Source organism: Piliocolobus tephrosceles, chromosome 6 (assembly GCF_002776525.5).
Source record: "Piliocolobus tephrosceles isolate RC106 chromosome 6, ASM277652v3, whole genome shotgun sequence".
In the NCBI taxonomy this organism is placed as follows: Eukaryota; Metazoa; Chordata; class Mammalia; order Primates; family Cercopithecidae; genus Piliocolobus; species Piliocolobus tephrosceles.
Window position 1 is genome coordinate 30,487,410 of NC_045439.1, and position 26,828 is coordinate 30,514,237.

Genomic DNA, 26,828 nt, shown 5'->3' on the forward strand with positions numbered 1-26,828 from the left:
AAGGAAGGAAGGAAGGAAGGAAGGAAGGAAGGAAGGAAGGAAGGAAGACTAAATACAGTATATGGACCTTGATTTGTCCTTTTTACAATCTACCTATAAAACACATTTTTGAGACAATGGAAGTAACTCAACATGATGTGGATATCAGATGACATTAGGAATTATTAATTTTGATATGTATGCTAATGTCATGATGGTTAATAAACCAAAACAGTCCTTTAATAAAAATGATCTCCAGCAGCAGCAGGAAAGGTATGAGGGAGGGAATCAATTGCATTATTTACATATTGTTAAGCTTTTCTACTCATCCTTGGCCTCGTACAGGATAAAGCATGTTCACATCCATAGGTATATCTTCTTGAGACTAAATAACTGTGTGCCCTTATATATGTCTGACATAGTACTTCCCTGGCTTTTTCAAGACATGAAACAGTTAAAAAGAACACGTAAATGGCTAACTGGGGTCGATGGATGGAGACTTCTCGTGGCCACAGGTGACCAGCCTAAGGGCCTTGGCTAGGTCCACACCACAGGCAGGGAGTGCCCACATCATGGCACACCAGCACCCACAGTGCAGCATATGGCACACCAGCTGGGCAGCTCCAGCTAACCTTCTCTCTGTGACACCTTTCTGGGAAATTGACTTCTATGGGGATGGACAGCCTATAACAGAGCTGGTTTAAGAGGATAGAACATATGTTTGTAACTGTGCTTACAGATCTAGGAGCCCTCTGGCTCCATGAGTTTTTGCTTTTCACACTTTTTAGCCTAATAGGAGTTAACTATTTGCTGCTAAAGGGAGGCAAAGAGATTCTGGTATGGCAATGACATAGAGGGAGAGGACAGAAGCCCTTTAGTATTCTTGGAACATCTATGCCATTAAAAAAAGAGAGAGAGAAAGAGAGAAGGAGGAGGGAAGGGGGATAACCTCGGGACCAGCACACAGCAGTTCTACCGCCATCTTGATGTCCTTGATGCGTGCAGATGGTGTGGAAGTGGCTGGCACCAGAACAGCCCATGAGAAGGAATGAGCAGCCAATGGAGATTTATGTGAGGAGAGTGAGATGGACAAGGTAAAATTGTCAGGAGGAGTTGTTAGAAAGTAAAATATATTGTGACAATTCCACTCCTGCCGTTCATCAATAAACTGACAGATCATTTAGTGTCAATTAGGAGTGATAGATGGACAAGTCCCCATGATCCTGGGCCAAAATTAATGGCTGGGAGGGAGAGGGTGATTGAAAATGACGGCTGACATTGAGAGCAAAGTCCTGAAAGTCCCTGAGGGGCCATTACTTGCCTCATTCCCTTGCAGATCAATGCAGGGACAAACCCAAAAACAGACACTTTGAGACAAAACTTAATCAAACTACCTTTCCTTCTCTTTACCAAGCTGGCTTTCTCTCTTCAGCTCTATTCCCCATGGCCAAGTCAGTGACCCACCATAAGTGTCCCACCTCGGGCAACTTCAGAGCCAAGGACAGCTCCAAGACGGAGTCTCTGGTGTAGCTATGACTCTGACGACAAGGGTAGAAGGGAATGGTAGTGATCCCAGGCCCCATGTCATTCCTGAACTTAGCCCTCTCTGTGGCTCAGGGACGAGCAATTGAGCCCTGGCACCCAACATCTCTAACCAGTGAGGTGGCTGATACATGTTCTGCTCTCTATCTTGGGCAGTGTTATGCAAATAAAGCCAAGGTATCCCAGAAACTCGTATTCCTTAGCTATGAGCTCCTCAATCAGATTCACAAACAGCCCTTCTACTTCTCACTGGTGACACTTTCCTCCTACCTTCTTTGCACAGGGATACCTACCTTATTGAACAGAATCTACCCAACAGAGTTGGTGTAATGCACATATAAGGTGCTGCAATGGACTGAATATTTGTGTCTCCCCAAAATTCTTATGTTGAAATCCTAATCCCCAATGTGATGTTGTTTGGAGGTGGGACTTTCAGAGCTGATTAGGTTTAGATGAGATTATGAGGTTGGAGCCCTCATGATGGGGACAAGAAAGAAACATAAAATGTCACTCCTTATGTGCACATACCAAGGAAAGACACTTAAGGACACAACTAGGAAAACGGCTCTCACCAAGAACCCAACCATGATGGCACCCTGATCTCAGATTTCCAGCCTCCAGAATCATGAGAAATAAATGTTTGTTGTTTAAACCTCCCCGTATATGGTAACTTGTTATAGCAGCCAAATTAAGACAAGTAACTAGCACAGTGCCATTGTTATTATCATCCAAAAAGAATTTCAGGTGAATATGCTATTTTCCGGGGTCAATCCTCTGCTGTAACTAGACTGACAATAAAGTTACTATCACTCCCACAACACCAAATCTTAAACCAAAATGCCTTCTTCATGATCCTGTTCTGACCATCAAAATTCATCCAGCTTGACTCCTATCTCCTCTGTAAGACACTCCCTGACCATAATGATTACTCTCTCTTCTGATGTCACATCACCAGTGTTACTCATTCATTTGTTCCTCACTTACAATGTGCACCTTCTGCCAATATGCTCCTTTTGCCATTTCTGATTTTTGTGGGTGAAAATGTCTCCTAAATTAGAATTCGAGTTCTTGCAGGACAGGAAGTATATCTTCCACTCTGGTACTCACTACAGTATCCAGCAAATAGTAGGAGCTCATGTTTCCAACCTTAATGAGGTAGGTCCTCAAAGCAGCTCAAAAGTTGCCTCTCTTACCTCTTGTCAGCCTCTTTTTCTGTTTTAAATCTGTTCTACTTCAAGATGCCACTCTCCTTTGCCTCAACAAGCTCAACAGTCAGTCTGTCTTCCCACTTTGAAAAACGGAAAAAAAAAGAGAAGCCAAACCAAAAGGAAATTCTCTAAATTCCCCATTCCCCTCAACCATCCTCAATAACTTACCCATCCTTTCCAACTCTGTCTGTTTCGGAGAAAAACTATCCACCTTCCCTCCTCCTGTCCAAGGTCAACCAATCTCTTCTGGAAGGTCTTATCCTATCCCTCCAGGATCCTGCCACATCAATTAACCCCCTACTTAATTTCTAATTACTCTTTCCTCAAATATTAGACATGATTCTTAATCTACACTCTTCTTCCAAATACTGTTCCATCCTTTTCCTTTTTTCATAGTATCCTATGTTACTGGCCAGTTCCTCATGTCCCATTTCCTCTTCAATCTACTGCAATCTGGCTCGGGCTCCAAAGCAAATCACTGTAACCACTTTCTCAAAGGCCCCTTGTAACCTCCAAACAGCCAAATCCAAGGATCTGTCCTTGTCTTCTCCTGTTTTTGTAGATGACTCAAAGCACATCTGTTTTTTGACCTCCCTTCTGGATGCTTGAGCTGCGGAAATTACCCACATGTCCCCACCATCAGCCCCTAAATCAGGTCTCTCCTGCCTTCCCTCGCTTACAGCACCATTACCCAACCAGACACCTAAGTGGGGCTCCTTGCAGTGACCTTCAACTCCTCCCTCTGCCCCACATCCAACCACTGGCATTTCTATTAACTCTACCTCCAAAATGTCTCCACATCATCTTTCCTTTCCATCCTCCCACCACAGCCCTGGTTTAGGCTCTTATCTTTCATGCAGATTCTTACTTCCCAACAGGTCTTCCAGCCTCTCAGCTCTCCACCTTCCACACTGAAAGCAAAGTGACCATTTAAAAATACTGATCTGCTAATGCTATCCCTTCCCTCCTCCCCTTACCCCACAACAGGCCCCGGTGTGTGATGTTCCCCTTCCTGTGTCACAGTGTTCTCACTGTTTGATTCCCACCTTTGAGTGAGAACACGCAGCGTTTGGTTTTCTGTTCTTGCAATAGTTTGCTAAGAATGATGGTTTCCAGCTGCATCCACGTACCTACAAAGGACATGAACTCATCCCTTTTTATGACTACATAGTATTCTACGGTGTATACGTGTACCCTAGAACTTAAAGTATAATAAAAAACAATTAATTAAAAAATACTGATCTGATCATTTGTATGTTGAATAAATAGTCACCAAACGCTTATTATGGACTAGGCACTGTGCAAAAGACTGGGGGCATGTAAATAAGGGAGTGTGTCTCCTCTCGTGGAGCTTACATTGCAGCAGATAGAAGAAGAGATTATGTACGCATGCATGTGGATAGGTCAGGTAGCAGTAAATAAAGCAGGCAATGGGGACCACAGAGCGATGAGGGGTGCTACTTTATGTAAAGTGAGGTCAGGTAGGATCTTGTAAGCCATGGTAAGGACTTTGGGTTTTACTTTGACTGGGTGGCATGCTACTGCAGGGTTCTGAGTATACAAGTAAAAGGTTTGCACCTATGTTTTGAAAGAGTCACTCTGGTTATGCAGAGATAACACAAAAGGAGTCTCGTCAGGAAGGTCTCACTTGAGCCAGTGCAAGAAATGATGGCTGCGGTCAGGGGCTGGCAGTTCAGATAACAGATGTATTCCAACAGTAGACTTAACAGGGTTTGCTGGCAGACTGAATAGGGTGATATAAAGAGAGGAGGCCAGGATAATTCCAAAGTTTACAATCTGAGCAATTAGGAAGATAGAGTCAGCACTTACCAAGATCTAGGGAAGACTTTGGAGGCACAATTAGGGGAGGGGGTAGAAGGGGTCGAAATTAAGAAGACTAATTTGGATGTGTCAGGTTTGTGTTGCATATTCCCGTTGAAAACATCAAGCAGGCAAATGGCTGTCCAGAAGGAGAACTGGGCTGGAAATATAAATTCTGGAGTCATCACTGCGTAGACGAGAGTCAAACCTGAGACCGCGTTGAGATCATGCAGAAAGTGAGTGTTGACAGAAGAGAGGAGGTTAGAGAAGAGCCCAGGGCACTCCAACATTTCGAGGGGTCAGAACCAGGCCAGACTGAAAAGTCAAGCAAGTGAATACCTCGGAAAGTAATACGTGACAAGGAAAAGCTTCTCTCTCCAAGAGGAAATGGATTTGATCTGGAAAAATCTTTAATATTTCCACTGAGGAATGAATACTTGTGATAATCTTTTGTTCTCTAAGAAGCAGACAGGATTTGTCTTATTTTCTTATTTCAAAATAAATTCCAGATATGACAAATACTAAAATCCCCTAATAATTTAGGAAAACAAAGCTCCTCCATAAGATTCACATTAATAGATGAGACCAGCATTTCTGCATCACCTTCTTGTTTTTCCTAACACTAAAAATGACTGTTATGGTCTATGGAAAATAGTATGGTACATAATAGCATAGAAATAGAGAGACCACTAGCACAGAATAACACATCCAAAAACAGACTTGGATACATACAAAGATTTAGAATACGATAAAGGTGGCTTCTCAAATCACTAGAGAAAGATGGATTTTTAAATAAATGGTGCTGGGACAATAGCCATTTAGAAAAAAGTAAAACCATACACCAAAATAAATTCCACATGGATCAGCAATCTCAATTTTTAAAATGAAAGAGCATGGCTATATTCCAATAAAACTTTATAAAATAGGCAGCCAGCCTGTGGGCCATAGTTCACTGATACCTAGGATATAGAAACAAAGGAGGAGAAATATAAAAACTTATATATACATATATAATTTATATATGTATATTATATTATATAATGTTTATATACATATATATAATTATATATATATGTATGTTTACTTTTCAAAAAGACGTATAGGAAAGATAAACCAGAAACTAATAAAGCAACTACCTATAAGGGATGGACGGGAATGAGGTGGAGGGATGATAAGGATGGGAGTGAGACATCACTGAGTATACCTTTCTGTACAATTTTAACTCTTCATTCGTGTAAATGTTCTACATATTCAAGAGTACATTAAATAAAAAGGATTTTCAAAAACCTTAAAATTGAACACAGAAACAAGTGAATGTAATTGTGTATTAAATTGATACCTTAACCTATATGAGAAATAATTCAAATAACTTCTGAAAACAGTATCCTGAACCTTAGTGTGATATATTCTTTTTTTTTTTTTTTTGAGATGGAGTCTCGCTCTGTTGCCCAGGCTGGAGTGCAGTGGCACAATCTCGGCTCACTGCAAGCTCCGCCTCCCGGGTTCATGCTGTTCTCTTGCCTCAGCCTCCTGAGTAGCTGGGACTACAGGCGCCCGCCACTGGGCTAATTTTTGTATTTTTAGTAAAGACGGGGTTTCACCTTATTAGCCAGGATGGTCTCGATCTCTTGACCTCGTGATCTTCCCGCCTCGGCCTCCCAAAGTGCTGGGATTACAGGCATGAGCCACCGCACCCGGCCTAGTGTGCTATATTCTAAGGACAAAAAGAACCACAAGAAATCTTGAGCTTTACTTAGGAGTTTGTTTTTGATAATGACATTAGTATAGTAACTGTAAAACTATTTTATGTGTGTTACAGGATAGAGCGTATTTTTAAAAATGTGTTTACTAGTTCTACCTACTAAAAGAGCCTAGAAGCAAAGATATCCAATAGCAATGCAGTGTGCCCATAGATCTTGAATTCTATAACTATTCTCCACCAAAAGGACCCAGGCCTCCTTGGAGAAGCAGCTGACTCCTGGACTGAATCTGGAAAATACAAAATTATTCTGGAATATCTTGCTGCATTGAAAAGCAAGCACTTACTCAAATACTAATACAGCACAAAGGCGTAAGAGCCATCCTGAAGTTCTCCCTGGCCAAACATGGGACAATCTGAGCTCTAATAAACATAAATATTATAGAAAAAAAAAAGTGATGATGGAAATGAGTTATAACACAATGAACAATACAAATCCATGAGTCCAGTTGGGTGCAGTAGTTCATGGCTATAATCTCAGCACTTTGGGAGGCCAAAGTAGGAGGACTGCCAGGAGTTTGAGACCAGCCTTGGCAACATAGTGAGACCACAGTTCTACAAAAATAAGAATTTAAAAAAATTAGCCAGGCATTGTGGTACATGCCTGCACTCCTAGCTACTGGGGAGGCTGAGGCAGGAGAATCACTTGAGCCCAGGAGTCTGAGGTTACAGTGAACTATGATTGCACCATTGCACTCCAGCCTGGGCAACAGAGAAAGAGAAAGATCCTGTCTCAAAAATAAATAAATAAATAATTTAAAAAGTACAAAAATAGACACATAGGCCAATGGAACAGAGCAGAAAACCTAGAACTAGAACAGCATACCTTCAACCAACCAATCTGTGGCAAAGTTGACAAAAATAAGCAACAGGGAAAAGACATCCTATTCAACAAATGGTGCTGGGAAAACTAGCTAACCATATGTAAAAGAATGAAACTGGACCCTTCTTATCACTATATAAGAAAAATTAGCTCAAGATGGATCCAAGACTTAAGTGTAAGACTTCAAAACTGTAAAAATCCTAGAAGAAAGCTTAGGAAATACCCTTCTGGATGTCAGCTTTGGCAAAGAATTTATGACCAAGTCCTCAAAAGCAACTGTGACAAAAGGAAAAATGGACAAGTGGGATCTAATTAAATTAACGAGTTTCTGCACAGCAAGAGAAACTATCAACAGGGTAAACAAACCTACAGAATGGGAGAACATTTTTGCAAACTATGCATCTGACAAAGGATTAATATCCAGAATAGGAACTTAAACAAATCAACAAGGAAAAAACAAATAACCCCATTAAAAAGTGGGCAAAGGCCATGAACAGATACTTCTCAGAAGAAGACACACAAGCAGCCAACAAACATATGAATAAATGCTTAACATCACTATCAGAGAAATGCAAATTGAAGCCACACAATGAGATACCATCTCAAACCTGTCAGAATGGCTATTGTTAAAAAAGTCAAAAAATAACAGATGTTGGCGAGGCTTCTGAGAAAAAGGAATGCTTACACACTGTTGGTGGGAATGTAAATTAGTTTAGCCACTGTAGAAAGCAGTCTGGAGATTTCTCAAAGAACTAAAAATAGAACTACCATTTGACCCAGCAATCCCATTACTGGGTGGTATATACATACCCAAAGGAAAATAAATCATTCTATCAAAAAGACACATGCAAACATATATTCATCGCAGCACTGTTCACAACAGGAAAGACATGGAATCAACCTAGGTGTCCATCAATGGTGGACTGGATAAAGAAAATGTAATATATATATATATATATATATACACACACACACACACACACATATATATATCACATAGAATACTATGTAACCATTTAAAAGAATGAAATCACATCTTTGCAGCACTATGGATACAGCTGGAGGCCATTATCCTAAACAAACAAATGCAGAAACAGAAAACCAAATATTGGAGGTCTCACTTATAAGTAGGAGCTAAATCCTGGGCACATACAAACATAGAGCTGGGAAAAACAGACACTGGGGACTCCAAAAGGGGCTGTGGGCGAGGACTGAAAAGCTTCCTATTGGGTACTGTGTTCACTATCTGAGTGATAGGATCAATAGAGGCTCAAACCTCAGCATCATACAATATACCCTTGTAACAAACCTGCACATGTATCTCCTGATTCTAAAATAAAACAGTTTTTTTTTTTTAATCCATGAGTCCATGATTTTAAAGAGAGAAAGCAATAGAAAAAGAAAAAAGGAGAAAAGGAAATTCTTCTTTATAAAAAAAACTCCAAGCAATTAATATAGAATGGTAGTATTAGAAAGTTAACATTTTGCAATCCCCGATATAATAACTGATTCTGGCAAGGATCATTAATGGATGCTAAAACTGGGTGAAAGGGTGTGGGTGAACAGGATTCAAAGTGGTACCCCAAACAATTACTAATTATTGATAAAGGAAAAAAAGAACCTTTGCAATGGAGAGATCTAGAGATCACCACCTAGACCAAGTGATAAAACTTAGTAACACCAACCAAGGGATCAGCTGATGTCACATGCCTCCTAATTTGATAAGCTAAGAAGGACATGTGATCACCTGTTCTGGTCAACAATCTTTAACTTGAATCTTATCATGAAGAATCAATTAGAGAAACCCAGAATGTGAGACATTCTACAACACAACCGGCCTGGGTTCCTCAAAAAAGTCAATGTCTTGGTGGGGAATGGGGAAGGGTGAGGACTAGTTTAGATAAAGAGAGACTAAAAAGACAACTATGAAATGCAGTATTTGAGCTCTGATTGGATCCTGGAGTTATAAGAGACATCTGGGGGAACAAAGGGGGGTATTGAAATATAAACTATATATTAAATATTATTAAACCACCATGAAATGTCTTAGGTATGAGTGATACTGTGAAACTGTAGAGAATGTCATTAATCTTGAGAGATGCATGCTAAAGTATTTAGGGGTGAAATGTCATGGCATCTACAACTTACTTTCAGGTTCAGGAAAAAGAGTGTATAGGGGGATGTTGGGGAATAGGGAGAGAGAAAAAAGTGGGAGGAGAAGGTGGAAAAAAACGGAAGTAAATATTTTTAATAGTGATATTTTGTTTTTTTTAATTTAACTTTTAAGTTCAGGGGTACATATGCAGGTTTGTTATATAGGTAAACTTGTGTCACAGGGGTTTGTTGTACAAATTATTTCATCACCATGGCATTAAGCAGTTATTTTTCCTGATCCTTTCCAATTTCCCACCCTCCACCTTTCAATAGGCCCCAGCGTGTGTTGTTCTCTATGTGTCCATGTGTTCTCATCATTTAGCTTCCATTTACAAGTGAGAACATACAGTGTCCGATTTTCTGTTCCTGCGTTAGTTTGCTAAGGATAGTGGCCTGCAGCTCTATCCATGTTCCTGCAAAGGACATGATCTTGTTCTTTTTTATGGCTACATACTATTCCATGATGTATATGTACAACATTTTCTTTATTCAGTCTACCATTGATGGGCATTAAGGTTGATTCCATGTCTTTGCTATTGCAAATAGTGCTGCAATGAACATACACATGCATGTGTCTTTATAATAAAATGATATATTATTTTGGGTATATACCCAGTAATGGGATTGCTGGGTCAAATGGTATTTCTGCCTCTAGGTCTCTGAAGAATCACCACACTGTCTTCCACAATGACTGAGCTAATTTACACTCATGCCAACACTGTACAATCGTTCCTTTTTCTCTGCAACCTCACCAGCATCTGTTGTTGTTGTTATTATGATGATGATGATGATGATGATGATGATGATGATGATGATGATTTGAGTTTTACTCTGGTTGCCCAGGCTGGAGTACAATGGCACAATCTGGGCTCACTGCAACCTCTGCCTCCCAGGTTCAAGCAATTCTCCTGCCTCAGCCTCCTGAGTAGCTAGGATTACAGGCATGCATCACCACGCCCAGCTAATTTTGTATTTTTAGTAGAGATGGGGGATTCTCCCTGTTGGTCAGGCTAGTCTCAAACTCCCGACCTCAGGTGATTTGCCCACCTTGGCCTCCCAAAGTGCTGGGATTACAGGTGTGAGCCACCATGCCTGGCCATATTTTTTTGACTTTTTAATAACTGCCATTCTGACTGGTGTGAGATGGTATCTCATTGTGGTTTTGATTTGCATTTCTCTAATGATCAGTGATGTTGAGCTTGCTGGCTGCATGTATGTCTTTCTTTTAGAAAGTGTTTATTCATCCTTTAATGGGGTTGGTTTTTTTCTTGTGAATTTAAGTTCCTTATAGATGCAGATATTACACTTTTGTCAGATGCATAGTTTGCAAAAGTTTCTCCCATTCTCTAGGTTGTCTGCTCACTCTGTTGACAGTTTCCTTTGCTGTGCAGAAGTGCTTTACTTTAATCAGATCCCATTTGTCAATTTTTGATTTTGTTGTGATTGCTTTTGATGTCTTCATCATGAAATCTTTGCCTGATCCTATGTCCGGAATGGTATTGCCTAGGTTGTCTTCAACAATAAAAAACAGAGTTTTTGTATTTTTGGGTTTTACATTTAGTCTTTTATGCATATTGAGTTAATTTTTGTACATGGTGTAAAGAAAGCGTCCAGTTTCAATCTTCTGCATATGACTAGCCAGTTATCTCAACACCATTTATTGAATAAGGAATCCTTCCCCCATTGCTTTTTTTGTCAGGTTTGTTGAAGATAGTTGCAGGTATGGGGTCTTATTTCTGAGTTCTCTATTCTGTTCTATTGGTCTGTGTGTCTCTTTTTGTACAGTACCATGCTGTTTTGGTTACTGTATCCCTGTAGTATAGTTTGAAGTTGCATAGTGTGATGCCTCCAGGTGTTTGTGCTTTTGTTTGCTTAGGATTGCCTTGGCTATTTGGGCCCTTTTTTGTTCCATATAAATTTTAAAATAGTTTTTTCTAGAAAAGTTCTGTGAAGAATGTCAATGTAGTTTAATAGAAATAGCACTGAATCTATAAATTGCTTTTGCCAGTATGGTCATTTTAACAATATTGAGTCTTCCTGTCCATAAGCATGGACTGTTTCTCCATTTGTTTGCATCATCTCTGACTTCTTTGAACAGTGTTTTGTAGTTGTCATAGAGATCGTTCAAGATAGTGCCATTTTGAAGGCAACAACTGCTCAAGTAAATTCTAAACTAGAATAATGACTATTCTTTGAGAAACTATTCCCGTGTACATCTTAAGTAGTTAAATTTGATAACTGGCCATCCCACTGGCATATTTTTTTTTATCTTTCATCTAAGACTTAGTGCAAGAGATTAAGTAATGAAATGATTTGTAATCCAGTCTTTAGAACTGGACTCTGAACTAAACTAAAAGACATTAAGCACTTGCTCCTTCTGACTTATAGGCATCTATGACTCCACTTACTTCGTCCATAAAATGGGACCAAAGGTAAAGGCTAGCAAAATGTCTCGGTCTTACTATTATATTTTCTGTCAGGCTGGCCTAGATTAACTATATTTAAGCAATGAATCAAACTTCAAGAATCACAAAGACTAACTGTAATCAAAGCCTGTTTAAAGCATCTGGAAGGTGCTGATAGCTACAGAGGCTAACAAATGTGGCTGAAGGTGACAGCCAGCACCATCCTACTATAGATGCCATTTACAGAGCACATGTTACCTAACACTTTTATGTTTTAGAACCATAAAACGTAGAGAGACCTGCCTTATTACTTTACTCCTTATGCACTGTTGTTATTCATAACTTAATTGCAGCACAAGCTAGGTACTAGCTTTATGCTGAGTACTCTTCCTGTGTGTTCAAGACTCAGAACAATTCTTTGCAATAGGTGTTATTATTGCTACTTTACAGGGTTAAGTAACTTCCCCAAGTTTACACAGCCAGTTAAATGCTGAAACCTAAATTCAAACCCTGGTATGTCTGAATCAGATACCCATGGTTTTAACCTTACTGTGATGTTGCTACCTACGAGTAAAACAAGAGATGACATAATTACCACACCTTAGCATGAAAACTCTGCCAGTTTGAGCACGGAAAAATGCGAGAGAGTATGTGGCAGGAAGAAGTTGGAGGAACACTTTCTCCTTATTTGAAACAAGGTAATTCTGAAACCATCCCTGAGATGTGGATGCTTATCCTGGATGGATGAAGATCTTGCAGAGATTTCTACTCTAGGTCATGTGCATTCCCAGATGCTGGCAGAAATCCAAGGGGATATCATTCATTGATTATGTCTAACTCAAACTTGTCCAACCTGCCTTATTTTGTTGTTGTTCTGTTTTGTTTTATTTTAGGCTTTTAGCAGCCTGAATCCATGGTTTTTAGTTTCTGTCTCTAGTGATAAGTGGAAAAGAGGAATGAAGAAGGGGTTTTACTGGCTCAACCAGAAACAGAAACTAAGAATCTGTGACTGTATTCTCTCTCTTGAACACCCCTGGCTAATTCTTACCAACATAAGGTTTAGAAAATACTTCTGATACTACAGTTTGGAAAGCTGACATTCCTATGCTTAAGGCTTTAATGTAGTTCACATTAAGAAGATTCCTGATATTCAAAATAACCATTGCTTTTCTTGATCTGTAATTACTTCTCCCAAACAGACCCTTCATATGAAGCATTTATGGCACCATAAAGATCCCAAAGCTCCTGCAACTCATAAACATCACCACCTGCCAGAATGCCTGTGAGAAGAATATGGTCGAAGCCTATCTATGAGGACAGAATAGGGATAAGAAACAGTCATCATCATCATCATAATAGCCAACATCTACAAGTGCTTCCTAAATGCTTCTCTCTCTTCTAAATATTTTACACACATGAATTCATTTAATCCTCACAATGATCCTTTCAAGTAAGAACTATTTTTAACCCCATTGTAGAGATACAGAAATGGAGACCAGAGATGTTAAATTACTTGCTTGGGATCTCTTAGATAATAAATGAGATAGTTAGGATTCAAAGCTAGGCAGCTGGCTCCAGTACCTGCGGCTCTCACCACGCTCTGCCGCCTCTCAATGTGGAACCACAGGGATCAGCTTCTGGTCTAAGCTGTGGAAAGGCTGGGAGGGCTAAACACAACAGCAACATTCCTGTTACATATATAATTTCCTTTAGTCTTTGAATCGCCCTGTAGGGAACATCAGTGTGTCCATCCAGGGGCTCAGCCATGGTTAACACCTTGCTCAACATCATCCAGCTCAGAGAGAATGGCATCTGCATCTACAGTCCCACACTGTGAGCCCTATGCAGTTTATAAAGTGCTGCCACATACACTGTGACATCAGGTTTCCCAGCCTTTCCAGGAGCTATGGAGAGGCTGATGAGATAATGTTAGTTATGGTTATGGTATCAATATTCATGCCAGCTTACAGTAAACACAAGATACCAACTAGGCAGGGTGATGGGACATCTGTATTGTTTCCCTTTATGAAGGATGACAGATACATGTCAGGGGAGGACATACCGCAGAGTTCATCAGCAGTTACAACAGGCAATTCCATTATGTTTAGAAAATTAAGAACACAGAATGTTACAACACGAGTAAACTTTGAAAACATTATGACAAGTGAGAGAAGCCAGCCATAAAGGACCACATAATATAGATTCTACTTACATGAAATGTCCAGAATACGCAAATCAGAGAGAGAGAAAGTTGACTGGTAACCACCTAGATCTAGGGAGGTCGGGGGGACATGGGAAGTGCTGCTAATAGATACAGGGTTTCTTTTGGTGGGGGGGTGATAAAAATGTTGTAAAATTGATTGTGGTAATGGTTGCACAACTCTGTGACTATATTAAGAATGATTAAATTGTACATTTTAAGTGGGTGAATTGTATGGTATGTAAATTTTTTCTCAATAAAGTTATTGTGAAAAATAAAACAACACAGGAGCAAAGTCCCCCCAGCCGTGTCCACCCCCACCCCCACTCTTATGAGCTGCTGGTACTCACTTCGAAGCCTTCACGGAATCACATGCCCAGCCTCCCTCTCGGCAGCGAGGTAATTTAGGAGAGGAAGTCTACAAGGAAAGAGAAGTCAAAAGAACACATTCACTCAACATTTGCATTTATTTTATTTTATTTTTTATTTTCTATTTTTTGAGATGAAATCTCGCTCTGTCACCCAGGCTGCAGTGCAGTGGCGTGACCTCAGCTCACTGGAACCTCCGCCTCCTGGGTTCAAGCAACTCTCCTGTCTCAGCCTCCCGAGTAGCTGGGATTATAGGCGTGCACCACCACACAGAGCTAATTTTTGTATTTTTAGTAGACACAGGGTTTCACCATGTTGGCCAGGCTGGTCTCAAACTCCTGACCTCAAGTGATCCACCCGCCTGGGCCTCCCAAAGTGCTGGTATTACAGGTGTGACCCACTGTGCCCGACCAACATTTGTGTTTGAGCACCACAATGGCTGAGGGTAATCTCACCTACAGCAACCAATATTCGGCCTACCTTCTGAATAAAAATACAGTGACCTTTCTAACTTACTATGAAAATCTGGGTTCCTTCATACCCTCCTGGTGAGTTACAAATTGGCACGTTTCTGGAGGGCTATTTGGTGATGTTTATTGAAAACCTTAAAAATGCTCATACTTTTTAATTTTTTTATCAAGGAAATATTTATGTATTTATTTTATTATACTTTAAGTTCTATACTTTATTATACTTTAAGTGTCCAAGTGATCTCATTGTTCAATTCCCACCTATGAGTGAGAACATGCAGTATTTGCTTTTCTGTTCTTGCGATAGTTTGCTGAGAATGGTGGTTTCCAGCTGCATCCATGTCCCTACAAAGGACACGAACTCGTCCTTTTTTATGGTTGCATATTATTTTATGGTGCATATGTGCCACATTTTCTGAATCCAATCTGTCACTGATGGAAAAATGCTCACACTTTTTAATCTAGCAATTCTAATCCCAGAAATTGATCCCAAGGAAAAAATCAGAGAGGAATATAATGTTATTTTTGAGTAGTGAATAGCTAGAAACAACCAAAATTGCCAGCAATAAGGAATTAAGTAAATGGTAAAATATACATGAAAATACTATGCAAATAACAAAAAGTCATGTTATAAAAAAAAAAAAACCCAATGATATAGGAAAGTTCGATACATTTTAATTTTCAAAAACATGTTATCAAACAGTAAGTATATGCTTTTGATGCATTTTTTAAAATGATTACCAACATATACTATCTAGTGTTAATGAGTTATATGTACATGACTGACAGGGGACTCCATTATAGGCAATTTTAATTTTCCTTTTTTCTTCTGCTTTTATAAACCAAAAAGTAATAAAATAAAGATATAAGAGTGAGACTTGCTTAGAAGACATAAACTAAATTGGTGGGTGGATTAAAAATCTACTCAAGAGGCCGACCCCAACCCCTGCCACTGCTGCCAGTGACCGAGTACAGTGTCTAAGAGACTCGGGGATTGACTTGCCCCCACCAACCCCCCACAACTAGCACCTATGTATGCCATCTAGAGGCCTGAGGATAGGCTGATCCCACTCACTGCCACCACTGCCAGCACACACATGACCCAGGGGCCTAGGATGGATCCATCCTGCCCACCACCACTGGTGCACATTTTCTGGGGTCCAAAGGACTGTTCTGCCCTATCTGTCACCCACGCATGGTCTGGGGGCCTGGGAATAGGCCTACCCTGCCTGCCACCAGTGTCCATGTATGTCTCCCAAAAGCCTGATGACAAGTCCACCCAGCTTGCAGACACCACCCACCCACATGCACTACCTGGGGACCTGGGGACTGGCTCACCTGGCCCACCACCGCCACCCCTGGCACCTGAGCAAGGCACTGGAGGCCTAAGGACTGACCTGCCCAGATCCACCATCACCAGAGCCCATGCACACCACCTGGGGCCCCCAGGGACTAGCATACTTGGCTTGCCACCACCACCACCAGTGCCTAAGTACAAGCCCACTTGGTATCCCCATTTGCAGTAAAGCCTTGTCACAGCCTCTAATAACAGCTATAGCGTAAGCCACTAAAGAACCCATTGATACCCACTGATGCTGTTTACAGCTGAAGATATATAAAAACTACATGACCGCACCCACCCAGAATCAAAGCCAAAGCACCCCACCTAACCAACACTATAGATACATCTATAGGAAAAAGTATTTGCCTATGGAAGTCAATCCATAAGACTGGAAGATGCAACTATTATACCAGATACACAGATATCAATGTAAGAACACAAGAAACATGAAAAAGTAAGGAAACATGACACCTTTAAAGGAACACAATAATTCTCCAGTAACAGATTCCAATGAAAAGAAAATACATGAAATGGATGAAAAAGAATTCAAAACAATGATATTAAAGAAACTCAGTGAGATATGAGAGAACACAGATAAAAGAGTACAAAGAAGGCCAGTTGCGGTGGCTCACGCCTATAATCTCAGCACTTTGGGAGGCTGAGACAGGTGGATCACGAGGTCAGGAGATAGAGACCATCCGGGCCAACATGGTGAAACCCCGTCTCTACTAAAAATACACAAATTAGCTGGGCGTGGTAGCACATGCCTGTAATCCTAGCTACTCAGGAGGCTGAGGCAGGAGAATCGCTTGAACTAGGAAGTCGGAGGTTGCAGTGAGCAGAGATCACACCACTGCACTCCAGCCTGGCAACAGGGCGAGACTCCATCTCAAAAAAAAAAAAAAAAGAGTACAAAGAAATCAGAAAAATGATTCATGATCTGAATGGGAAAGTCAATAAAGAGATAGCCATCATAAAAAAGAACCAAACAGAAATCCTGGAACTGAAGTCAATGAAAGAAAGAAAAAATACAATCAAGAGCTTCAACAATAAACTAGACCAAGCAAGAGAAAAAGAATTTCAGAACTTGAGGACAGGTCTTTTGAAATAACTCAGTTAGACAAAAAAGAAAAAAGAATAAAGAAAGCGTACTTGACATATGCAACACCATAAAGAAAACAAGTATTAAAATTTTTGAAGTCTCAGGAGAAGAGATGGGCAAAGGTATTGAAAACCTATTAATGCAATAATAGCTGAAAACTTCCCAAGTCTTGAAAGGGATATAGATATTCAGATACAGGAAGCTCAAAGGTCTTAAAATAGATTCACCTCAAAAAGATCTTCTCCAAGGCACATTATAATCAAAATGTCAAGTCAAAGACAAAGATAAAATTCAAACAAAAGCAGGAGGAAAGTGTCAAGTTGCACATAAGGGAATTCCCAGCAGAAACCTTATGGGACAGGAGAGATTGTGATGATATATTCAAAGTGCTGAAAAGAAAAAAAATGTCAGCTATGATTATTATGCCCAGCAACGCTATTATTCAAAAATGAAGGAGAAATAAAGTCCCTCCCAGATAAGCAAAAACGAGGGAATTCATCACCACTGACCAGTCCTTCAATAAATTGTTAAGGGAGTCCTACATATCTAGAAGTGAAAGAATACTATATACCATCATGAAAACACAAGAGAGTATAAAACTCACTAGTAGAACAGATACACAAATGGGAAAGAGAAAGAACTCAAACATTACCACTTCAGAAAACCATCAAACTGCAATGATAAAAATTAAGAGAGGAAGTAAGGAACAAAGGATATATATAACAACCAGAAAACAATTAATAAAATGGCAGAAATAAAATGGATTAAACTCCTCACTAAACTGGCTGAATGAATTAAAAAGCATCAATGTTTGCTGCCTATAAGAAACTTACTTCACTTATAAAGACACACATAGACTAGAAGTGAAGGGATGGAAAAAAAATTCCTGCAAATAAAAACCAAAAGCAAGCAGGAGAAGCTACAGTTACATGAGTTACATGAGATAACACAGATTTTAAGTCAAAAAATGTAAAGAAGGTCATTCTATAATGATAAGGGGATCAACATAACAATTCTAAATATATATGCACCCAACACTGGAGCCTCCAGATAATGAAAAGCAAATTTTATTAGATCTAAATAGACTCCAATACAGTAATAGTTAGTGACTTCAACATCTAACTCTCCCAGCACTGGACAGATCATCTAGACAGAAAACCAATAAAGAAAACTGGGAATTTAAGCTGCACTTTAAACCAAATGAAACTAACGGACATTTATTAAACATTTCATCCAATAGCCGCAAAACACACATTCTTCTCGTCAGCACATGGAACATTCTCCAGGACAGACCATATGTTAGGCCACAAAACAAATGTCAAGAAATTTTTAAAAACCAAAATCATATCAAGTATCTTTCAGATGACAATAGAATAAAACTAGAAATCAATAATAAGAGGAATCATGGAAACTGTACAAATACACAGAAATTAAACATCATGCTCCTGAACGACCACTGGATCAATGACAACCATTATGGAAAACAGTATGGCAATTCCTCAAGGATCTAGAACTAGATGTACCATATGACCCAGCCATCCCACTACTGGGTATATACCCAAAGGATTATAAATTATTCTACAAAGACACATGCACACGTATGTTTATTGTGGCACTATTCACAATAGCAAAGACTTGGAATCAACCCAAATGTCCATCAGTGACAGACTGGATTAAGAAAATGTGGCACGTATACACCATGGAATACTATGCAGCCATAAAAAAGGATGAGTTTGCGTCCTTTGTAGGGACATGGATGCAGCTGGAAACCATCATTCTTAGCAAACTATCACAAGACGAGAAAACCAAACACCGCATGTTCTCACTCATAGGTGGGAACTGAACAATGAGTTCACCTGGACTCGGGAAGGGGAACATCACACACTGGGGCCTATCGTGGGGAGGGGGGAGGGGGGAGGGATTGCATTGGGGAGTTATACCTGATATAAATGATGAATTGATGGGTGCTGACGAGTTGATGGGTGCAGCACACCAACATGGCACAGGTATACATATGTAACAAACCTGCACGTTATGCACATGTACCCTAGAAATTAAAGTATAATAAAAAAAAAAAAAAGAAGAAAATTTAAAACTTTCTTGAAACAAATGAAAACAGAAACACAACATACCAAAACCTACGGGATACAGCAGAAGCAGAGCCAACAGGGAAGTATAGCAGTGAAAACCTACATCAAAAAAAAAAAGGAAAGATTCTGAATGAACAAGCTAACAACACACCTCAGGAAACTAGAAATGCAGGAACCAGCCAAACCCCAAATCACTAGAAGGAAAGAAATAATAAAGATCAGAATGGAACTAAACAAACTAGAGACTTAAAAAAATACAAAGGATCAATGAAACAAAAGATGGCTTTTTGAAAAGATAAACAAAATTAGTAAAGTGCGAGCTAGACCAACTAAGAAAAAAGAGAGAAGACCCAAATAAATAAAATCAGAAATGAGAAAAGAGACATTACAACAGATACCACAGAAATACAAAGGATTATAAGAGACTACTATGAACAAGTACATGCTAATAAATTGGAAAACCTACGGGAAATGGATAAATTCCTGGACACGTACAACCTACCAAAATTGAACCAGGAAGAAATAGAAAACCTGAACAGACTACTAACAAGTAATGAGATTGAATCAGTAATAAAAAGCTTCCCAACAAAGAAAAGCCCAAGACTAGATAGCTTTACTACCGAATTCTACCAAACTTACAAAGAAATAATACCAATTTTTCTCAATCTATTCCCAAAAATTGAATGGGAGGAAATTCTTCCTAACTCTTCTACAAAGCCACTATTACTCTGACACCAAAACCAGGTAAGGACACAACCACCGCAACAGCAACAACTATAGGCCAACATCCCTGATGAACATAGGATGCAAAAATCCCCAACAAAATACAAGCAAACTGAATCCAACAACACATCAAAAAGATAATACACCATGATCAAGTGGGATTTATCCCAGGGATGCAAGCATGGCTCAACATAAGCAAATCAATAAATCTGATACATCATACCAACAGAATGAGGGATAAAAATCATATTATCATCTCAATAGATGCAGAAAAAGCATTTGATATGATTGAACATCCCTTCATAATAAAAATTCTCAGCAAATCAGGCATAGAAGGAACAAATCAGGCCTCAACTTAAGACCACATATGACAAACCCACAGCTAACATAATACTTAATGGAGAAAAGCTGAACATTTTTCCTCTAAGAACTGGAACAAGACAAGGATATCCACTTTCACCACTTTTATTTAACATAGCCCTGGAAGTTCTAGCCAGAGTAATCAGGCAAGAGAAACAAATAAAAGTCATCCAAATTGGAAGACAGGAAATGAAACTGTCCCTCTTTGCAGATGATATGATCTTATATATACAAAAACCTAAAGATTCCATCAAAAAATTCTTAGAATAAATAAGTGAATTCAGCAAAGTTGCAGGATATGAAATCAACATAGAAAAATCAGTAGTGTTTCTACACACCAATAACAAAGTAGTTGAAAAATAAATCAGGAAAGCAATCCCATTTATAATAGCTACAAACAAATACTTAGGATTACATTTATACAAGAAGGTGAAAGACTTCTACAGTGAAAATTACAAAACACTAATGAAAGAAATTGAAGAGGACATAAACAAATAGACATCCCATGCTCATGGATCAGAAGAATTAATATTGTTAGAATGACTGTACTACCCAAAGGAATCTATAGGTTCAATACAATTCTGTCAAAATACCCATGACATTCTTCACAGAAACAGGAAAAATAACCCTAAAATTTGTATGAGACCACAAAAGGGACTGAATAGCTAATGCAACATTGGGCAAAAAAGAACAAAGATGGAGGCATCACACTATTTGACTTCAAAATATATAATACTACAAAGCTATAATAACCAAAACATCATAATATTGGTATAAAAACAAATAGATCAGTGGAAGAGAATAGAGAACCAAGGAATAAATCCATGTACTTCTAGCCAAATGATTTCTTAAAAAGACACCAAGAATATATTAGGGAAAGAACAGTCTCCTCAATAAGTGGTGTGGGGAAAACCAGATTTCCATAGGCAGAAGAATGAAACTAGACCTTCCCCATCTCTCACCATATACAAAAATCAAATCAAAAAGGATTAAAGACTTAAATGTAAGACCTGACACTACAAAATCTACTAAAACTTTCTGCACAGGAAAGGAAACAATCAACACAGTGAAAAGATAAACTATAGGAGAAGATATCTGCAAACTATCCAACAAGAAACTAGTATCCAGAATATGCAAGAAACACAAATAAGTCAATAGCAAAAAAAACAAAAAAGCCCCATTAAAAAGTAGGCAAAGGATCTGAAAAGAATCTCAAAAGATGACACACAAATGGCCAAGTATATGAAAAAATGTTCTACATCACTGATCATCAGAGAGATGCAAATCCAAAACCACACTGAGATATCATCTTACCCCAGTTAAAATGGCTCCTTTGAGCCTGGCCTGAGTTGTCACTTTACTGATGGATATCAACTGGTTAATAGTGTTCCCTAAGAGTCTAAAAACAAAAATGATCAGCTTTATCTTGTTTAACCACAAACCCAAGGAAACCATGGCTATTGGGTGAAAATCCCTTCTGCCTAGAGGTAACACAAAGCCACATCTCCTCTCATTTTCTTCCCATTATAAAATGGTACCAGCAGCTTCAAAACAAAGAGATCACCAGCTAAAAGTCACTCCTCCAAAGCCAATACAGTTTAACACCCACTTCTAAAATCAAAGGATTTTTTTCACTAATAACTGAAGCCATTAGGAGTTGATATAATATTATAAAAACCGGCCGGGCGCGGTGGCTCAAGCCTGTAATCCCAGCACTTTGGGAGGCCGAGACGGGTGGATCACGAGGTCAGGAGATCGAGACCATCCTGGCTAACACGGTGAAACCCCGTCTCTACTAAAAATACAAAAAACTAGCCGGGCGAGGTGGCGGGCGCCTGTAGTCCCAGCTACTCCGGAGGCTGAGGCAGGAGAATGGCGTAAACCCGGGAGGCGGAGCTTGCAGTGAGCTGAGATCTGGCCACTGCACTCCAGCTCGGGCGACAGAGCAAGACTCCGTCTCAAAAAAAAAAAAAAAAAAAAAATATTATAAAAACCGTATAAGCTACTTTTCATTTCCTCCACCCAAACATTGAGATTACTCGGAAAAATAAAAATTGCAAAGAAATCCTCTGAGCAAAATGAGTCAGGACTATGGTAGTTAGCTTGCTTCCCACTGGTGAACCTCAGGAGAGAGCACTGAAGCAGAGGAGAGAGGAGGAGGGACAGGTAGGCTTAGCTCTCTGCAAAGTAGGCTTGGGCATTTAGAGGGAGATGCCTGTCTCCTGATGGGAAGTCCTTACATACATGATTTTGTTTTCTGAGTCCAAGGATTAGAAATGTTTTTGTAAACACCCCCTAGTATGAGTCTTGTTATGGGCACACACAAATACCCTGTCTGGATGAGACGGACTTAATTAACAACTATTACCAAGTTATACGCTCTTCCCCAGAAATCAACCTCGTTACCTATGTGGCGAACTTGGCACTGGTCCCATGTGCACTGGGTGCAATAGAAAAAGTAGAAGATATCATCCCTGTCCCAAATGTTCCATGAGACCAAGAAGATGCAGAGTTCAGTGTATCAGGCCTGTATGAAATCCACATAATTGGATGTCCGGCTTAATCTGAAACCCAAGAGGCCACAATGGAAGTGAGAATTAGGCGTCCGTGATGGAGACACAGAATTGTTCCAGGAAGAGGCTGCATCCAGGATCCAAAGATGAAGCTGAGGAGGAATCCCTCAGCCATGGGGCAGTTACACCAAAATTTGTAGTTTTCTTGTCATCTTGGTGGTTTTTATTGGGGCATTATTAAGGCTGCTCTGATAAGCATGCATAAAGCTTACAATACACGTCTAAAAGCTAAACAGAATTGTACAGACTCAGGAAGTGCTGAGGAGAAGGAGAGGTCAAGGAAGCTTTATGGGCAAAGTGGGGCTTGTCCTGGATTGGAAATGTAAAGAAAAAAGCATTCCAGAAGCAACCAGATCCAAGGGTATAGTGATACTGGGGATGGTACATAACCCTCCTGTGGCAAAATGTTGTTACTTGCCCATCATATTGTAAGCGTCCCCAGGAAATGTTTTTGGGAGTTTGAGCCCCTCAGCATTCACTACTCTACAATGAATGTAGAGTGGAAGCTGATGCAACTTGATCATAATGTGGCAGTTTGAATTAAGTACAAACAATCCGAAATGTAAGCAGATAACTGACTTGTAGCAATATGATTTTTTTAGAACATCTTAAATTTTTAATCCTTTCTTTATAAGTTTCCTAGACTACTTTGGATTAAGAAAACTATGGAAAACTAGTAAGTGCCACAAGCGAATGCCAGGCGGTAGCACGTGTCAATTTTCCACAGAGTCCTGAATGCACTGCTTGGGGTCTCTGCTCATACTTGCTGGAATCAACTGCAGCAGATTTTAGTCCATGGGTCGCTTTTCCTCATATTTCTTTGTAAACTCTTCAGCATTCTTAAAGAATTTTTTACAGTCCTTAGAGTACTCTTCAGCTAGGTCAACCCGAAATGGGTGCTCGGGCTGGGGGCTGTTCACGAGTGCTATGACAGCCTGGATTACTTGGTCAGTTTTGGTTGCTGGCTTCCAGTTGCCAGCACTAATTACTAGCAAACAGACTTGCTCCTTTTTGTCATTGTTTGGGTGACAGATCTTTGTTTTAACTGTGGTCTTCAGTGGTTTAAATAGGTACTCTGCTGGAAATCTGATTTCCATTCTGACGGCCACTTTATCATATGGAGGGTTGTCAGGAAAAATTAGCCCTTGCCAAGTCAAGAAATTAGCTTCCTCAAACCTGGATGTTACGAAGTTTCTCATTCCACATTTGTGGATTTCTTCAAGCTCCTTCATTAGCCTTCTGCTGGTTGCAGTCTTGGATTTGGTGCTGCTCCTTTCCCCAGCAATGTGATTTTAAAGGTCTAGTTGGTTTCTTTTGCATAGACAGTCCAGTCTCTGAACATTTGGCTGCTCTCCCTAAGAGGTATCATGACACCTAGACACCTAGTTATCCTCATTTCAAAAACAGCCCACGGCTGTCTCCCCAGGGCAATCTGAAACACAGGACACACACCTAGGCCAGCCACTGCTGTTGCTCCTTTTATGACCGGCTGCCAGGACTGCTGGCCTTCCCTTCCCGGAGGTGACAGATCAGATGCTGGGGAACCTACGGGGGTGTGAATGTCCTTGCCAGCTCAACTGTCAGAGCTCCAGTGCCTGCCTGGACTGATGAGAAGTCAAAGCACTTTATTCACAGATATTTCCATTTGGACCATGGGTCCCTCCCGCAGAGCAGAGGAAGACACAAATGTATGATTTATTTTGTTCTTCAAATGTTGTGAGTCTGAGTTCTCTACCTAATGGTCTACTCATTTACAGGAAAAAGAATTTACTCCTGCTCCATCATGGAAGCTAAAAACTTAATCTTCAGGCAGGCTAAGATGGTCGTGGCATTTTTTTCCTAGAGTCCATCAACTCAAGAGTGCTCCTTGACTAAGCACTTGGGAAGACATCTGTTGGCATTTTGGAAGAATCTATTTTCTATCCCTGTGTTAAGGAAGAGAGGACGAAACTACATGGAAGAGAGGGATTAAAGCTAAATAAACTTTAAAGCCAGAAAGAAGAGAAGGCCTGATCCTAGAATTCAAAAGTCCTGGTTTATTCTTTAAATTACTCTCCTGAAATTCAGAGGCACAGCCCCAAGACAACAGCTGGAAAAATGATCTCCAATTTTGGCTGACTTACTGCCAGGTAACATTCCCTAAACTTGTTTTAAAAAAAGAGTCTTAAAATATGTAACACCAAGAGGGACAGAAATAGGATCGAGTGACGGTAGTCCTTAGGCAGTGTATCTCTCGTGTTCTCTCTTAAAAGCTGGAGTCACGTCTCCGAGTGTGGGAAATGAGCACAGCCTGCTGGGGCTGCCGCCTGATGGACGGAGGGGGCAGGACCCTGCATAGCTCCTGAAAAGCAGCAAAAATGTGTTCTCTCCAAAAATAAACAGGGGGCAGGAATGACTGCGAGTAAAGAGTTGGAAGCACGTGACTGGCAGTTGCAGTCCTGAAATACCAGCTTTCTACAAAAAGGAGCCTGTGAGAGGCAGAGAGCGGGAATTTCAGGAAATGGCCTCTTTATATGGTCTCATCCGAATGGGCTAGGATTCAATAACTGGAATTACCATGTCAGAGGGAGTCTTTAGGGCCAGACTTGTTTCTGATCTTTATATGGTTCCCCCAGATTCTTAAGATGCCAAAACAGAAAAGATGCTGCAGTGCCAAAAAAGGAGCCTTCTGAGTTTAGAAACTTCTCACACACTCTCAGAAGTCCTGGAGAAACTCCACCCTAACCCCAAAATATGAATCAGGCCAAGAGTTCTAAGTCCAAACTGCAACCTGTTTCAAAAAGCCAGTCTAAATACACGCATACATTCCAACAGAAAGATATTTAGTTAAGCAAGATCAATCGCAAACTTCGCACATATCCATCTTCCAGCTTCTAGAAGCAATGCAGCTCCCACATTCAATCTTAGATTACTGACTAAAAGCAAACTTCCCTTTCTTTCTCCAGCAATCTTAGAGAAGATCCAAGAAAGTTGTTCTTTATATGCTTGGTGAGTGAAAAGACTGACAGTAATACGGTATGTGCATACGCTGCAGGGCTGGCATCTACTCCTGCAATCTGTCCTCCATGCACAGTTCCAACTCTGCCAGTTTTTTCCTCCTGCCTCAACCCTGGGTCTGACAACTAATCCCTCAGAGAAATGAGTTTCTCCATAGTAGATTTAAGGTCATGGAAGGTAATGGATCACCCAAGCTTAGAACTGAACTCCTGTGAATAAACGTAGTTCTCTCAGGCTGAAATGGACATATAAAAATGCAAAGTCTATTTTATGTATAAGAAAGAAAGCTGATGATCAATGAATGCTAAAGCCATTAGGTATAAGATTGACTGGTGGGCAACTGGGCATTCTCACAGTGCCAAAGAATCAACCCGTATATTACATGCTACTTGCAGGGGAGAAAAACGTTCCTTAATAGAGATATCTATCATTATCCTAACTCAGTGATCAAACTTAGCAGCATTAACAGTGGGATGTAATGTGCTGCCACTTGAAACACATGACATCACCCAGGAAAACTTCCTGCCTAAACCATTCAACTGGAATCTAATCAAGCCTTCCAGTCTGATTTCCAGCCTAACGGAAATCAGGTGAGAAAGTAATAAGCAAAATGACACTTGGAAGAAAGAATCAAACAAACCCAGAATGTGGGAAACTCTGGTAGAAGAACTGGCCTTAATCTCTCCAAAAGTATCAATGCCATTAAAAAGATAGGAGTGGGCCAGGTGCAGTGGCTCGTGCCTGTAATCCCAACACTTTGGGAGGCTGAGGCAGAAGGATCACTTGAGGCCAGAAGTTCAAGACCAGCCTGGGCAACAAAGTGAGACCCCATCTCTACTACTGCTGCTGCTGCTGCTACTACTACTACTACTACTACTGCTACTACTACTACTACTACTACTACTACTACT

General features: G+C 40.1%; 2 protein-coding genes across 3 annotated transcripts in view; both read right to left on the minus strand.

Moving 5' to 3' along the window:
* Window positions 1–26,828, minus strand: part of IFT43 (intraflagellar transport 43) — a 100,574-nt gene that overhangs the window by 48,239 nt on the left and 25,507 nt on the right. For both annotated transcript variants that reach the window (XR_002724903.1, XM_023184536.1), the window contains exon 3: window positions 14,242–14,309. Coding sequence is in view for 1 of the 2 variants with exons in the window: in XM_023184536.1 (XP_023040304.1) it covers window positions 14,242–14,309 (68 nt within the window). In the remaining variant the exon portion in view is untranslated. The remainder of the gene's footprint in view (window positions 1–14,241; window positions 14,310–26,828) is intronic.
* The window catches only part of LOC111554781 (ubiquitin-conjugating enzyme E2 L3-like), a 22,841-nt gene continuing 19,721 nt past the window's right edge, over window positions 23,709–26,828 (minus strand). Inside the window, exon 4 of the mRNA XM_023230452.2 lies at window positions 23,709–24,192. Within this exon, the coding sequence (XP_023086220.2) occupies window positions 23,709–24,192 (484 nt within the window). The remainder of the gene's footprint in view (window positions 24,193–26,828) is intronic.